The sequence below is a fragment of the Mus caroli genome, chromosome 13, assembly GCF_900094665.2.
Source record: "Mus caroli chromosome 13, CAROLI_EIJ_v1.1, whole genome shotgun sequence".
Classification (NCBI taxonomy): domain Eukaryota; kingdom Metazoa; phylum Chordata; class Mammalia; order Rodentia; family Muridae; genus Mus; species Mus caroli.
This window is the reverse complement of record NC_034582.1, coordinates 52,244,357-52,262,021: the sequence shown is the minus strand read 5'-3', so window position 1 is coordinate 52,262,021 and position 17,665 is coordinate 52,244,357. Positions and strand designations below refer to the sequence as shown.

Here is a 17,665-nt window from a genome sequence, read left to right as displayed (position 1 = left end):
AGGAGTGGCTCAGGGCATAGCCAGCAGCAGCTTGATCACAGTGCTGTCTGACAGAAGGGAGACTAGGAAGAAATAGGCAAAACTTTAAGAGAATAACTACAGGAGCCCAATTTCAGACAGTGAGAGGGCAGAGAAGAGAAAGAACACAGAGAGGCCCTGACATGAGGAGGGCAGAGGGGTGAGGGTGGGACACAGGAAAAGCCTGAAGGCAGGGGGGAAGTGAGGGGTGGCGAAGGGGCGAAGGGTGTCTTGCTTAAGCCTCCTAGTGGTTAACAGTGTGGAATCCTGGGTATGGAGAGGTGCTCCCATTATTTGCGAAGCTCTAAGATTTACCTGCTTATGACACGAACCATACCATATGATCGTGGTTATGCAGGAGGTCAAGCAGGGCTCAGCTGGGAAGCTCTTGTGTTGGGATCATTTGCCAACCCATATATACTGGTGGCTGAACTGAGTTAGTGACTTTCCATGGCAGCTACCTTCCAAGAAGGAGCCTTCCCAGGACTGAAGCAGATATTAGGGATTTCTATGACCCCCCTCCTTGGGAGCTTCATAGCATCACCCAAAATGCAGCTACATCTTATTGGCCAAAATAGGTCACTGAGTGCAAGACCACCTCTTAATGGACAGCTGTCCAGAGTAATCAGAAAGAGAGATAGTTATACTACCATTTTCAGTGAGATTCCATCCCTCTCAGGAGGAAAGGGAAGTTAGGAGTCACTACTTGTGGAGTGTGCCTGGAGATCAGTAGAATGAACCAAAAACTCCTTCAGGAGGCCAAGTGCCATATTCCTAAGCCCCACCCTGAAAAATTCATGTGTGAATTAAGCCTTTAACAGATATTTGCTGAGAAACTACTGTATCTGCTATGTTTCTATAGATAGAATTTAATGAATAACTTCACTCTTAAAAGATCTAGTATTTTAGCATGGCTGTAAATAATAAAGGCACGACCAATTCTCATAGTAGCTAAGTGATAAATGACAGAGTGGAGGACCGGGCCTGAAGAGACAGCTCAACAATGAAGAATACACTGCTCTTGCAGAGGACTCAGATTCCATTCCCAGCACCCACTCAAGAGCTCACAACCATCCATAACTCCAGCTCCATGCGATCTGATGCCCTCGTCTGGCTTCCATGAACACTAGGCCAAAATGTGATGCATATGAATTCACACACATAAACAATAAAAGATAGGTAGGTAGGTAGGTAGGTAGGTAGGTAGGTAGGTAGGTAGATAGGTAGATAGATAGATAGATAGATAGATAGATAGATAGATAGATAGACAGGTAGACAAATAGGTAGATAGAAATTAAGTAGAGAAGGACATCATGGAGGGTCTGAGAGGAGGAAAAGTAAGATCCCATTTTGAACAGAGACCTGAGGAAAGCTGTGGGGCATGTCAAATTTAGGGAAGAGATCAGTAGGGCCAGATGACAGGACATGGGAAGAAAGTGGCAGAGTAGGTAAGTACCAGGTCACCAACAGTCTCATAGCTAGGGAGCAGATAGGAAGCTATTTCTAATCGTGGAAAGCACCCATTGGTCTAACCCCTTGGCCAGCTACATGAGGCTGAGTTCTTAAGAAAGATGCTTCCTTGCTAGACAAGTAGTCTCTCTGCCTGCCTTAGACTGGTGGAAATGCTGGAGATGACAAAATCTCCCAACAGCCAATATATCTCCTCTACTGGATATAAAAGCATTGGGACAATATCTGCTATAGGCTTGATACTACTGTATCACTAGAGGCCTCCCAAACCACGTCTGGAAAGAAACATAAAATAATTCTGCATAGCTCCAGATGGCTTTGAAAATTTAATTAAAGCCACAACTAGCCCAGGAACCTTCCCCATCAAAATTATGTTATTGATCATTAACATTTAAAGAGGCTGCAAACAGGACACTGGACACTGTAATAAATTATCATTGTCCACTGGGCAGGCTCAATGAATCAGTTGCTTCTGGAGCCTTCTGAGACTGTCTGGTGCTGTCATTTAGAAGATGCTGCTCTACTCTTTAGTGCGTGGGATACAGCAAGGGTAGCAATGGGGGTCTGCACACAGAAAAACAAAACTTCCTTTCTGGATATCTGGTCTACCTCTGATAAAACAAGTCTACTACAGCTTCTCCTAGCACCCAAGGCAATGAACTTTCAAACTCATGTTTAGTTTCCATCTTAACATGGCTCATAAGTACCTCTGGGGAGCCAATCTCCTGGGCAACGTGACATGCCAAACTCTTAGGCTTCAGTAATAATAACAGCAGCAACAGCACCTTATTAAGGGTTCAATCCATGACCTTTGTCATGCCAGGTGTTCTGAGAATAATCATCAGATGCACTCAATGCTGCAGCCAGTTGTCAGGTGAAATCGACATAGCTCAGAAGTAACAAGGCTCATCTAGATCACACCCAGCCAGCCACACCCAGAGGCAAGACTGAGGCTAAGATGTACTTGATTCTGGGGCCCAAGCACTCGGGGGCTCTTTCTCATTGGAACACCCTTCTCAATCCTTTGGTGAGCTGAGTACATAGGTGTCTCAGCTCAGAACAAAACAACCTCTTCAGAAAGCCTTTCCTTGTATGCCCCCACATCCCAGCTTGGATGAGGTGTCCCTTCTATGGAACTCCATGACACTGATCACTGGCAAAGCACTGACTCAGCTCCCCTGAATGTGTCCTTGTCTAGACTCAGAGCCCCTAAGAGTCAAGACACTGTAGCCATGCATGGATGGAAGAACATGATGGTTAGACAAATCTGAATGCAGTTAGACCCAGTTTCCTCTTCTGAAGAACATGACCATGGTGAGAAAGAGGGAAATTGTATTCACAGTAGATTGGTAAAAACACCACATTCCAAAGCATGACACAATTGACCCAAGTCAAGGTTACTGCCCAAGTGAAATGGGTGAACTTACTCTTCAAAGAGCAAACCCAAGTGCCCTTGAGATCTTTGCTTTGGATACAGAATGGTCATGTCCTAATTTGGCATCTAATAACTCAGAGCCAAAGGTCATCTGCATACCAACATATGCCCTGGATGGAAACATTCCCAGTGCTTAGGGTGTGAGGAATTTTGGCATTCTCAAAGAGAACAAAACAATAAAAATTGACCAAAACTGGAGACTTGAGTAGCAGAGTAACAATAGTATGCATGACCAAGACAAAATCAACCAACAGTGACTAAGTGACACTTATGGATTTGTGCCAGGGTCTTGGTCTAAGCCAATGGTTCTCCACCTGTGGGTCATGACACTTTCGGGGGTCAAATGACGCTTTCACAGGGGTCACATGTCAGATATTTACTTTTTGATTCAGCACAATAGCAAAATTATAGTTATGAAGTAGCAATGAAACAATTTTGTACTTGGAGGTCACCACAACATGAGGAACCGTATTTAAGGGTCAGAGCACTAGGGAAGCTGAGAAACACTGGTAAGCCATAATTCCCTTTAATGTGCTAGAGGATAAAAAGACAGTGTAATGTATGGAAATATGGAACTCTCCTTTAAAATGCCTTAAAAACATGCACATCACATGTAGAGAGGCTTTTGGAAGAAGACGGATTCATTGACAGTACATGCTATTGTTTGCATGGGCCCTAGCCACAGGAAACTTGACCTCTGCCTACACTGAATCTAATAGTCACAATAATGCCAAGGGGTAAAAGACTGAAAATCTGAGAGGAAAACTCCCAGAAATACCAAATCTGGCCAAGAACCAACTGAGGAAGATGAACAGTAGTTATAAAATTAGAGCCCTCTGAGCCTCCTCAGCCTCCCTACCAACAAGCCACAAGAGCTGCCTGCAGGCAAACAAGAGAACTGTCTCTCCAGCCTCCATGGGGGCAATTTACATAGTCTGAGAGGCTGTGGAAGAGCAGCAATCCCTGCCTTGGATGGTCAGTATCAGATATGGAAACTCAAGCCCTGGAAGAGAGGTGGTGAAGCAGTAGAACCTGTGGCTCTGCCTGGGGCATCACTCTCAGCCGCTCTGTTCACAGGCTGCCCTTTAGAAAAGACACCCCAGTCCAGGGGAATGCCAGGGCTAAGAAGTTGGAGTGGGTGGGTAGGGGAGCAGGGCAGGGGGGAAGGAGGAGAGAATAGGGAACTTTCAGGATAACATTTGAAATGTAAATAAAGAACATATCTAATAATAATAAAAAGAAAAAAGAAAAGAAAAGACAGACAGGCATTTCTGATTGACAGTAGTGACCTAGAGACAGGAACACAGGAGAGCGGCTGGCTGGCTTTGCTCTACAGTAGAGTTCAGGTGCCAAAGAGCAGAAGGGTCAAAAGAACAACAGCCAGCATCACATGATGTTGCTACGCCTAGGACTGCAGAAAATCAGCTCCTGAAGAGCAGTGGGTAGAGGGGCTGGCTGAGTCTGGCATCAGCCCAGGCCCAAAGGCTGACACAAGAGGCACCAGAGCTTGCCAGAAAGCATGGATGCAGAGCTGCCCCAGGGTATCAGTGGATGCAGAGCTGCCCCGGGGTATCAGCGGCTTGCCTGGGGGTTGGAGCAATGTTGCTACCTGAGGCTCTTCCTAAGCAAAGAAGAACTCATGGCCTGCAGGAAGTATATTTAGGGGCAGGCAGAGGGACCTGGACATGAGAAGTTGGGGATGTAGCTCAGTGGTAGAGTACTTAAGGAGCATATGTGAGCAGTGGAGTACTTAGGTAGCATGTGTGAAGGCCCCAGCACCACACCAAAAATTAAATAAATAAATAAAAAGTGAGTAAGTTAAGTAAATAGATAAAAGAGAATATATTGGCATCTATCAGACTCTCACCCAATCTGAAAGGACTTAGGACCATCAAGACTGAGAAGTTAATAAACTCCCCAAAGGTGGGGCCTTGGCAATACTATCCAGTCTGCCTTCTATGCCTAGAGGTGTGTGCTAAGAAGTATCAGAAAGTGTTACCACACAGCCAGTGTGTTCTTGTATGACTCTACCAACAGGACCAGGTTTATACTCACCAGTAGCCAAGACCTTGGGCATCGGAGTCACACCTGGGTCGTTCCTAATTCTTAACCAATGTCAGTTCTGCTATTTCAACATTTACAGCTCAAACTATCAAAACACTGGCAACAGTCTCACATTTGGCAAGTGTGTGTGAGAAACCCAAAATTTAAATTTAAAATAATGGTGGTACTAAATCCCAAGGGCATGGCAAATGTTAAACCGTAGACAAAAATAAGTGTCAAGAGAACTAAATACGGACAGAGACGATATGGAGAAGTCAGTGTCGTTGTATAAATTCATGCAAGATGAAGGTAATCTTAAAGTATAATTTTAAAGTAATTACATAAGATGAAACACGATTTTTTTAATTAAAGCTGATGAAATGCATCACTCCTGACCCATGCACAAGCTGATCAGCTGGAAATATGAAGAGATAACCCTAAATGATTTCTCATGGATTCTTTCACCCAGTGCGACCAACCTCACATTTTATCTGATGTACGAAGGAGCCTTTTAGAAAACAGTATGTCCACCCGCCCCACCTGAGCCCCATCAGCCTAGGCTGGAATTTCTATGCTGATCACAGCTACGATTTATATTTTCTGAAAGCATTTCCAGTCTGTCTCTGTCTTCTTTCATTTCACTAAACGCAGGTACAAATTCCATGCAGATTTCCTGTATTGCTGTCGATAACTTTGGGCATATATTCCTGTTGATAAATTGAGTTAGAGTCAAAAATTACACTTGCAAGGAAAAAAAAAACTGCTGGTTTTATTGATGCTCAGATTTCATTCTCTGCTGAATAACCACCAAACATAATTTCTCTGTTAAGAAATGACAGCTTTGTTTAGTTAAAATTTTAATGCATGACAGAAGTGTTTTACCAATTATGAAGTAAAATATATCATCAGATATTAAGAACTGCCCCATAAATTAAAAACTAGATCAGTGTTCTCTAAGCCAGCGAGAACACCTATGAGTTAGCCCCGACTGTGGCACTTTCATAGACAAAAGAAGTTTCTTGTTCCACTCATAATCCATGGTGGGACCAAGACTGTTACCTGGGTGGAGCCCAAGCATGTCCCTAACCCTATGAATCTCTGTAGACACAGGATTGTACAGTCACAGGAGTGCTGCCAAGTTATTCAACAACCTGGCCAATTATCCAGTCACAACTCAGATTCAGGGAACTGTCTCTAGCCATTGCTCTTCCTAGTAAGCTGTGTCAAGTGGGACTGGCTGGAGCTCTGAGACCCTAAATAGGCCTCATCAAGGCCATGGGGGTTGAGATGTGTTATCTGAGGCTGTAGATCTTCACTGCCTATCATGAGGCTCAGGCAGAGCACTGGAGCTGTCATGACACCAGTTCCTGATGTTCTTCTTAATAAATGGGAGACAGAGCCCAGGACTTTGCCTCCAGCATAATGGTGCCCTCCTTCTAAGAGGATGCAGAGTTGAAATAAGCTGGCTTTGAGATTTTCTCTTACATATTCCTGATCTCTGTCTGCACAGGGAGTTGGCTGACCAGTGAATGAATAGGGGCAGAGAGTCAAGAGTTCTATATCGTGTTCAGTGGCAAGCCCCACCCCCACTACACACACACACACACACACACACACACAAACACTTCATGTTCAGCTATGAGGCCCCACCCATGTAGACCTGGAGAAATCACCACCCACCCCTGCTTTGGCTAATCTCTTGGATTTCAAATTTACCTTTTAGAAATATAGGGGAAAGTTTAAAATATTAGATTTAAAGTCCAATTAGCCTGAGTTGAAGACCAGACCTTGTCATAAACGGTTACTTTGCATAACTGGCTGCAAGCTAGGCACATCTTGAGTCTCAGGCCCCTATGCTTAAAAACAAGGATGTAACGGTTCCCATCTGAGGAACTGATGGAAGGGTTTTCATACTTGGAGATGATTTGAGAGTTCTCTTTAGGTTTCATATACCAGAAGCTTGGTCCTTGGTGTGACAGTGTTGAGAGGAGATGGCCTAGTCCAACTGAATTAGGTCATAAGGGCACCACCCTCAGAAGGCACTAAGTTGGTTTTGATCAGGAATATTTAGCAAGAATGAGTTATGACTAAAGCTAGGCTTCCCCCTCTGCCCTCTGACCCTCTGGCCTTCTGTCATACCTTGAGGTCTCTCCATCTCCCACCTGATGCCATCTTCCATGCTGTGATGTAGCCAGAAATACCTCACTAGAGGCAGAACATACAACCAAATCCCCCAACCTTAGACTTACAACCACTAAATCTGTATGCTAAATAAAATTCATTTCTTTGTAAGTATCCCGCTTCAAGCCTTTTACTATAGTACCTGAAAACAGATTAATACATGGTTAAACAATATAATGACTATTAATGTCAGGCAAGGCCTGACATAGAAAAATGTTCAGTGAATACCACTTTTATCACCATTGTAGTTATAATTGTATAAATATGTGAATTGATATTAAAATATCAAATTGATGCCATTTGTGGTAGTACACTACTACGTAGAGAAAAATTAAGCAGTTCTTATCCAGTCTAAGAGATTAATAATTAAATTGCACAACCACACAAAAGCCTGGCTTAGTTTCCATCACTCCTCCAAGTCTGCCTTTTAGTCAAGATGTGAAGACAGTGTTCACCAGGCCCTGAGTAACAAAAGATTGTTATATTTAGAAATTGTTCTGGGGTGATGAATCACCAAGAAAATCATGAGCAGATCCCGGGAGGACACAGAAGAACATTCCATCCATTGATCACTTGACAGAAGGCTCCAGAATGCCTATCCCTAAGGTGACACACTTTTAGGGGAAGACAGACATGGGGTTCTTTCCAGATTGCAAAGGGGGAATCATAAGTATACACAAGCAAAACTATGTACACTGACAGTTGTGAACTGTGATTGCTGTCTTGTAGTTACTTTTCTATTGCACTATGACCAAGGCAGCTTACAGAAGAAAGGGTTTGCTGAGGTTTACGGTTTCTGGGGGTGAGATTCCATGACTGTCACGGCAGGAGCATGGCATGCGGCAGGCAGGCATGACACCAGAGCAGTAGCTGAGAACTCACATCTTATCCACAATAACTCCCCAAGCCTGCCTCTAGTGACACACCTCCTCCAACACACCTCCTAATCCTCCCCCAAAAGTTCCACCAACTCAGGATCAAGTATTAAAACATACCCATCTTTGGGGGGCCATTCTCATTCAAACCACCATAGTTGGCAAGTGAGTGGACCATGAGTAAGACCCACAAGAGACCAACAAATCTCTAGGACTGGGAAATCATGGAAGACTTGAAGGTAGACAGGAAAATGGATCTTGAAGGCTGATTAGAGAAGAACAGGATAGAACTTCTTTGACAAAAGGCATAGGTTATGCTTGGGGGCAACAGGTACAGAGCTTGCCTAGAGGCAAGGGTTCAGGAAGGTTAGTACCACAAACAACCCAAGAGTGTTTCCTAGGTGCGGGTCCACTTTGCCTTTAATGTCAGTCCAGGACCCAGTAGAGTAGAACGAAATGCTGCTTAGTTATGTGGGATGGCCTCTTTGTGACACTGAAAACACAGCCAAGGTGTCTAGTGGTCATTTAGGGCCTTTGGGACTAATCACTTAATCCCACCCTCTAGAGTCACTGCCATAGAGAGTACTACTGACAAATCCCAGCACCCTGTTCATCTCCAAAGACCAGCCTCGGCCTCCTGCCCTAACACCTGCACTCAGGAAACAGCCCAGTCCCTACTCCGGAACAAGTGAAATGTCATCTGTTTTTATCCCTACACCTCTGAGACTGAGGCATAGGCTGTTTCGTGAGTGATAGTCTTCATCAGAAAACCATTTCTGAGAAGGCAATAATGAGCCACAAGTACAGTCTTCACAGACATGTACGCATGAGTGCAAATATTTCTAGTTGACTTAAAAAAGCTGAGAATTTAGGAGACAAGCATTAAGTTTTGCTCCCGCTAGGAAACAGAAATAGAGTAAGCCACTTACCTGAATGGGTGAGATATTTGTAGAAGGAAATGGCCATCAGAGATACCCATCTCCCCTGCTGCCTGGTAGAATCCCAGAATGTTTAGGGGAAGCTGCATGGTAGGACCCTTAGCTCTGGAAATAATCAAGAAGCATCCGGAGCTGAATGGGTTGGGAAGTGCAGAAGTGAAGGGGTAGGGGTGGGGCTGCACTCTAGGGAAGCACATATAGACTGGCATAGGATTGGAACCTCCCTACCATGAACGATGACAACAAAATTGTCTCATAGATATACAGATAATCAGGAGATGAAAAAGTTTAATGTTAGTACTATAAAAAAAAGGGGGAGTTGGGGGCTTATAGACATAGGAAATTCAGGTTATAGCCAGAAATCTCCTTGAACTGAGTTCCAACCCATCTCCCCTACTGCTTCAATTTTCTCCAAATGGCAGTATGAACTGCCTCCTGGCAAGCTCATCAACTCAGACAATGGCCTTTGTGGATTAAGGAGGCTATCGTTGCTGTAACTTTCCAATTTGATGTGCTTCCACAGTAAAAAATAAATATTGTGGAGAAATAGATTAAGACATTTGCTTATCACATCTGGGAAGCAAGCAACCCTGCAGCCTTGTGCACACATGTGCTCCTTCCAGATGTGACACCACGGCTAGGAAGACTTGCATCTGCCCTCACGTCACAGTGGAACCAGGTCAGCAGAGGTCTTTGGTTTTTTTCGTCTTTTGTTGCATCGACAGTAGTAGCTCCCGGCCTTGTTGTCTTCTCCCTTTACTTCTTTCCCTTCTGTCAGTTGTTGCTTTCCTTGCCAGCCAGCATGATTTTCTACTATCCCTTCCCTCTGTCCCAAACAATGCCAGTGATATAAGGACTTAGCGCCCCTTCTTCTGATCCTCAGAGGGAGAAGGGAAGAAATTTCCTCTCACCATCCCCCACCCCCCGCCCACCCGCAATGAGGACAGAGCCCATGTTCTTGAGTAAAAGTGGCATCTATGGGAGATACCCAAAGGAGACTCTCTGGATGGAGAAGTAACAGGACTGAAATCCACAGCTCAGTCAGAGGCCAAGCTTGTCAGGATGGATGGGACAATGGTGTGACCCAGGGAAGATTCGGGAAGCTTCTTCGGGATAGGCAGAATGAGAACATGGCCATGATTAGCTACCTATGCCAGCACTAAGGGTAAATGTCAGTGTGGCCTCAACATGCTTGTGTTTCAATATTGTCAGCTTTAAAATCACCATCATTGGTCCGCCATCAGATAATAAGGAACAAGTGAAAACCAAGACTTTAAATGCACATCACAGGGCCTGATTCACGGCAAGTTCTCAGTAAATGTGTGTGTCTTTGCTTTTCACTGTTTTATGACGAGGAACTAAGATCAGGAGAGGTTAGTGTCCAAGTCAACCAGAAGGAGAGAATTCAAAGTGTGCGGTGGAATGGAAATAGCTCAAGCTTGGAATCAGATGGTGGCTGGAACCTGAACGCTCTCCCCGGCCAGGGAGCCACTTGGGATGGCCCAGCTTTAGTTTTCCCATGGTCAGGAAACAGGAACACTAGAGCATGAGTTCATATAGATGTCTCCAGTTGTGTGTGTGGGGGGTGTTACTGTGAAGACTTTGTGTAACAGTGTAACTATGCCCCCAGTTTGGAGGGTTACTGTGTAGACTCTGTGCAACAATGTAACTAGCATGCTGTCTACAGTGGAGCCTCAAGAAACAGCAGTAGGAACCTTCTGGTGCTGTTCAGATTTCATGTAGCCTGATGCCTGTGCGTACAGGCTCCGTGCAAGAACTCACTTCTGGGCTCTACATGCCAAACTCACTCAGTAAGCATCCTCCGTGGAATAAACTGAAAATGAAGGGTAAAAGAACGACCTATACAGCCCTGGGGAGGACCACAGAGATGCTACAGTGGGCTCAGGAGCAGCCTTATAGTCACACCCACCTTCAACACCAGCTGAGCACCCTGAGGCATCTTCATTTCTCTGAGATCACAAAGCTGAGAGCAGACTGCTCAGGGTTGCACAGCTAGGAAAGATATAGACCTTGAATCAGGGTGGTCCTCCCTGGAACCTGCACACTTGACCACAGTACTGGGGGCAGACAGCATTCTGCAAGGGTACACATGGATGGAAGCAAAGCAACTCGATTCTAATGGGATTTCAGAGCATGTGAAGCACAAGGCACTAACTTGGTTTGAGAAAGACAAGAGAGAGGGGGGCGGCGGGGGGAGAGAGGTGAAAAATGGCATTAGGAGCACCCATGATGATCTGAAAGAACTCACCCATCACAGCATCACCAGCAGCCTACTCAGGAACTGGTGGATATCTCACCCCCATCCCACCACCACCCACCACTGAACCACACTCCACTTTCTAGCCACAGAGCTGATATCTGTGTGCTCCTGATTCAAGACCAGGGCTCCTTTCTTTGTCCGCAGTGTTGACTACAACGCCCAGTGAGAAGAGTCTCTGGAGAAAGGTTTATTGACTGAATAAACAAGCAAACAAGCCAACAAGCAGAAGCAGTGGACCATGGGCCTTTCCATATCTCTCTCTTTCACTTCCATGACTCAAAAGTGTGACCAAGAAACTTCTTTCCACACTGGGAGGGAAGAGCATTGATGCCACTGAGCCCAGTGCTGTGCACGGTCCGATAGGAAGCAGCACTGCAGAACGATTCTAAGTCCCATTAGCGGGCCACACTGAGGACAGAGCTTAGTGGCTGCTACCGTGTTTCCAGAACAGACGTTTGTGATCAAACGATGCTGACGAGAAAGAGGAAAATCTCCCCAAGTCATATCAGACATTATTAAAGTGTGGATTTCTGTATAAAAGTATTCTCCCCACTAGCACTGAACTCATAAATCCTTCTCCAGCTGCCTCACTTTTCAGCTCACCAGAGTATGCATAGCCACATCTTTACTGTGTGGATGAACCGTAGGATCTGGGAGAACGATCCATCCGTAAGGGCTGTGGAAGTCACACGGAGCCACAATAACCACTTCCCTTCCCTGCAACATGGGAGTTTTAGCTGGGAAGGAGTAGGGTGTGGAGAAAAGGAGAAGAGGGAGGCTGCTTACAGCCACAGGGCTTTATGACCTCTACAGCAAATATGTAAGTGTCAGATGAGCAGATTCCATGTGGCTCCTGCCTGCCCCACCAGGGAACAGCTAGCTTATCAGCTCCACTTTCAGTGGAGAGTACCAGAATAATAGAGGAGGGTGCCTAACATACCTGCCTAGGTTATGGTGACCTACCAGAGACATTAACACCTCAAGAAAATGTCTGCTGGGACAAAGACAGAGGTCAGAAATAAGGACAGGAGGACCAATAAGGAACAAAAGAAATGAGGTGGGGGAGGAGAAAGACCCGCCAGCTTGTTTCGATTTATTGCACTTTCTTGTAACACTATGTCCTGTTTGCATAACTCCCTAAGTTATGACTAGCTTGAGAGAAAACGCTTCAGAGGACTTTAGAGAACACAGCTAAGAGTGGAAAGAACCAAGACCAACCCTCTGGCATCTGGCAAGGCCCAGAGCCCAGTCAGCCTGGACATAAGTCCTCTGTTACCTGCCCACCACCAGGAAAGCCTTGTAGCTTGTTAAGCCTGCCTTTTATCAGGCCCACAGGAGTCAATATCCCAGGAAACAACACACACACACACACACACACACACACACAAATATTTAATAGGTAGTTAATGGATTCTGGTAGCTCTACAACTATCATTTTTAGACATTTCTTTGTGGGTGAATATAAACAGGGAAAATAATGAGGGGAAGGATTTCCTTTTGACGAATGAAAGAAAAGTAGTCCACAGACTAAAAACCAAATCAAGGTCCAAGCTTGAGCCAATACGCCGGGGTCCTTGCGAGCCAGCTGCACAGTCTCAACACTGCAGACGTGCCTGAGAGGCACTTTGGATATAAAGAATACGTTGGTCATGGATGTGGCGCAGGTGGGCTGCCAGCATAATTGGCTTGGGATGGATCTGAGAGCTAGAACCTTGTTGAAGCTGGTCTTTCATGACCTCGGGGTCCTATTTCCAAGTTGGTGAATCGCAGTCTCCTGCCCAGTATAGAGAACTTGACCTCAGTGCCATACCCTACGTCCCCCTGCAGTCTCCCTGCTCTTAGCTGCCTCCACTACCCACTCGCTGAAGAGACCCTATGGCTGGATTTCGTTTCTTTCACAAAGCTTCGTGGAACCCCACCTTAACAGACTCAACTCCAGTTCCTTGCAGACTCACGGTTCCGTAGAATGGAAATCACAACCCTGGGAAAGTCAAGGCTATCCCATCAGCTCTTCCTGAAAGCAAGCCCTGCTCTGGCCCAGAATGGCTGGGGACCGGAATGGCTCAGGCAAAGCTTAGGACTTGTGTCTTTTGACAATTCCATCCTCTGTAAACTAGATGAGAAAGGAAGTCATCCTGGGACAACAGCAGTTTTCTGAGTCCGAACTGTTCTAGCTGTGGGCTTTTCTTCCTGGCCCCTCTCTGACCTTTGAAGCTCCTTCCCCCCCCCACCCCACCCCCACCCCAAGCTCTTCGGCTTAAGTTCCTTGCATAGATTCTCTCTGTGTCCTGAACGTGGACTTCACTTCTTACAATTATGCCCTACTTGGATCAGGGATGACATTTTTCTATGCTTTAGAATAACAGGAAAAAAAATTCTTAGATACACACCGAACTGTATGTCATTGAGTTGTCTTCCAAGGCCTGCCACAAATATAGAAAAGTGCTCACAGACAGGTGAACATCAATTTGGCTTCATCTATTAGCTGCTGTCAAATTACTGGGAGCAGAGTATAAAGCCCGTCTTCAGATAAATAGCAGATCTGAAGCTAGGTTGCTTCACTGTGGGGAAATAAATACACACATGAAAATCAGTGAAGGTTTAATCAAGGGGAGACAGGGCCCCAGAAGAAGCCCCTTTCTTTTAGCAAAGACCACTGTCTTCCTCCTGGGTGAGCAAGAGAGCATGAGGATGTATGGACCTCACTTGTTCTCTCTCAGAACCCTGCTGCGATCGATCTCAGGAACCATGGGGTAGGCTCTCTTCACAGGCTAATGCTGTGACCACAGTGAGAGCCATCCAAGGCAGTGACAGTGTGGAGAGTCACAGCAGGGTCACATGGTCCTCCTCCATGCTTACATGAGCTTAAGTCCCTCCTTCTGTTCAGACTGAGTCTCCAGGGCAAGGCCATTTCAGCACCCTTCCAAGGTGGAGTCTTGAAGATGGTAGCACTGTGTTCACCAGCACTCCACTCAGGATCCAGGTTAGGACTAGACTCTGGGAATCCCAGCAACTTGTTGCCCTTAGCTGTGAGGAAAGGGACCCGGGTTATCATAGCACTTGCTGGCTCAGGGGCTCCTCCCTCAATCAAAGAGAGCCTTTTAGAGGGGAAGACCACGACGGTTGCTATGAATCTAATAAATAGTACAAGAACGCCTCGCTGCAGCTAATAGTCAGGTAGTGGTATCACGGAGGTCAAACGAGCATTGCCGGTGTCCTCGTAGATAATCTGTTGCTACTGTAAATTCCTGAAGATGGAGAACGTGCCGCCATCTGCGCTGAGAGTTTTCAATATTTCTATTTAAATAGAAATAGAAATTCTCATGATAGAAGGTCTTGTATTTCTCAGAGTCTCTGTACGTGTTCCCTCAATACCCAGTGAGGCCAACGGGAGGGGAAAAGAGCACATATTTCTTGGGCCGAGCAGGGGAAGAGCTTGTCAGTAGTGTCCGGTCATCTCTAGCTCGTGGGAATCCTCAGCAGGGCCAAAAGACAGGCCTGCCAAAGGCAAGAAATCCCTTCCTTCTGCCACGGAGAAAAATAAACGAGGACCTCAAATGCCCTCAGGTTTAAACTTTAGTCCCACAATTTTTTTTAAGCTTAAATATTGCTTATTATAAGTTTCTTCTAGCCAGGACCCAGGGTCAGCTAAACAGATGGCAGGGTAGCGACAACGGTCCATGGAAACAGATGATTTGGCTATGGCAACTCAAGCCAATGTACTAGGTCATGCAGGATTCAAAATAAAAAAAAAAAAAAAGTCTACAAAAATGTCCCTTTGCACATGTGGGCAGAGTGCAGGAGAGCCCGACAGGACGGTCGCCATCACGGTCCCTTCACCTCCTCACCCTGGCTTGTTTGCAGAATGAGTCTACACAGTAGAAGAGAGATAGCCATGCAGCCCCAGTTACAAGGAACTTCCCGCTAGGTGCACTGTCTCTCAGCAGAGGCCCAGATTCACAAGAGACAAAAACCTCAGGGACCCTAGTCCACAGCTGTACCAACTGGGGATAAAATGCCCACTAGAAGTTCATTTGTGACTTGGCTGTTAGAACTGACAGTTCCAAGAGAAGGAGGTCGTGCTGAGAAAGGTGACTGATGTCCCCAAAGGAGGACCCTGCATGGAGGCATACTGTACCAGGATTCCAGCCCAAGAGCACTCAGAGGGCCCAGGCCCACAGCAGGATCCAGTGCAGAAGCACTGTTGAGTTTCTCCAACGTTTCTGGAGATGCTGCAAGCATTTTCCTCAGCTGCAAGGGAAACATAATCCTCAACTTAATCCCCCCAAGGCAGTCTGAGAAACTGTTTTGCTTGGGAGAATATTGAGGTTAAGTAGCTTGTCCACGGGCACCCAGCTCACAAATGATAAAATGCAACTCAAACCTGAAATTCTTACTCCCAACCCCTATTAGTGACTTAATGTGCTCTCTGTGCTGCTTCCTGAAGAGCCCTGTGCAGAGATAAATCTCTCCAGTCAGATTACCAGCCTGGACTGGAGACAAACGTTTACCCCAAAGCTGAGTATTCTGAAGTCCAAGGCTTCTCCAGGCCCTCTGGTTGAAGTAGCAATTCAGCCACCCAGCATCTCTGGGTCAGAAATCTCGCTCGCTCACACCCCCACTCCAGCCCTCCAGTGCTTGCCACAGCTTCCCAGTCTCCCTTGCTCCTCTCGGGTTGTGTACTGTTCAAGTGCTATGACACCATTTTCCTGTTTGCATTTTGTTTTGTTTTTGTTTTTGTTTTTACAGTTCGTTGCTCACCCTAACTGTCAGCAGCAATTGCTTACCATGTGGTATGAAAATCTCTCAGGCTTACGGCAACAGTCTATCGCTGTGAAATTCCTGGCTGTCTTTGGAGTCTCCATAGGCCTCCCTTTTCTCGCCATAGCCTATTGGATTGCTCCGTGCAGCAAGGTACAGACTGCTTAAGGCGCATGTCATTTGCAGTTATTTCTTCTCCTTTCTTAGCATTTCCTTCAGGTCAGCAGAAGAGCTCTTCTATGTTGTTCAAGTATTACACAGAGCTGGAGCTGGGTAAAGCACTTGCCTGGCACATTCAAAAGGCTCTGGGTTTAAGGCCCACACCACAAAGAAAGATGAAAAGAAAAGAAGGGAGGGAGAGAGGAGGGATGGAGGGGGGAAGGGAGGGAAGCAAAGTTATGGCATACCAAACAAGAATAGAAGATCCACAAAAAGGGAAAAGCCCCAAGATCTGTTTTTAATTATTCCTTTTTAAAGAGACGGGAGCAGGGCGGGGTGATAAGATAGGACATTTTAAATATGTGAGGTGCCTGTGAATGTATAAATAACAGAATAGAGAATAAAGGTGCCTTCCCTCTACAGGGTGCTGAGTATGTCCTCCAAGCTCACAGGACACTATTTAGCATAGTGGTATATAAACAGCCATTGCTCCCAGAGAGCTTTCTCTTTGTTACATCTTCTTGGGATAGCTCACTTTACCCCCATTACATTGTAATATCTGTGCTTCAGGAAGCAGTTCAGGAGCTAGAAATAAGGTAAGGCTGAGAGTGGAGCACAGCTCACGCTAGATCCTATAGACTCCTCACAACATCCTTTCTCCCTAGCATCCCTGAACAAGTTCCTGTTCACATTAAATAGACTACGAGGAGAAAAGGGGGAGGGGAGAAACATCCAGAAGGATGGGACTGAGTGTTTGCCTAAGACAGCAGAAAGGAGGGAGTGACCAGAGGAACAGGCCCTATAGGCACTCTAACACCCATGATGCTGTGGGTCCCACCTTCCTCACAGCCCATATCAGGACCAGAAAGCACCTGCACTCCAGCTCCGGGAAGAGTTGGTGCCCAAAAGACCAAACCAGGAGGAAGCCTTGAAACATGTTCCACGGGTTTAAGATTCTCTTAAAGACTCTAAACTAAGTTTATCTAGTGACAGGTTTGAAGGGAATTAAGCTTAGGAGACCCAGCACTCCCTGGAGAAGAACATGCCTCCAGGGCGACCAGCTGTGCAGGGACAGCTTGATCTGCTAGTGCAGTTGCTACAGTGTGGCCAATGAGTCGACACTCCTGTCCAGGTGGGGCACGTAGGCCAGGGTGATGGGTCCAAGAATTCAGACTGCTACCACAACCACCAAAGCATCCAGGCAAGGACCTCAGCACCTCAGCTTAGGTAAGCAGTCCCAGAGAGGGGCAGGCTCCCCCACAAGTAGTAAACCCCCGAGACAGAGCTGTGTGTTTGCTGTATCTGGCCTTGCCATCTATTGAGAGTTCAGCTTTCATGGCAGTCTCAGGTCATGGACTTCTAAGTCAAATTTCTCCAGATAATACATATGTAAGCAAGGCCAGGTGGTTTGGTTTCCTTTTCTTTCCTTTCCTTTCCTTTCCTTTCCTTTCCTTTCCTTTCTTTCCTTTCCTTTCCTTTCCTTTCCTTTCCTTTCCTTTCCTTT

At 46.0% G+C, this 17,665-nt stretch overlaps 1 protein-coding gene across 2 annotated transcripts in view; it reads left to right on the top strand.

Moving 5' to 3' along the window:
* The window catches only part of Trpc7 (transient receptor potential cation channel subfamily C member 7), a 120,807-nt gene that overhangs the window by 47,338 nt on the left and 55,804 nt on the right, over positions 1-17,665 (top strand). The window contains exon 4 of one of the 2 annotated variants that reach the window (XM_021180154.2): positions 15,991-16,155. The exons of the other annotated variant lie outside the window; for it this stretch is intronic. Coding sequence (XP_021035813.1) covers positions 15,991-16,155 — 165 coding nt within the window. The remainder of the gene's footprint in view (positions 1-15,990; positions 16,156-17,665) is intronic. 2 annotated transcript variants of the gene reach the window in all.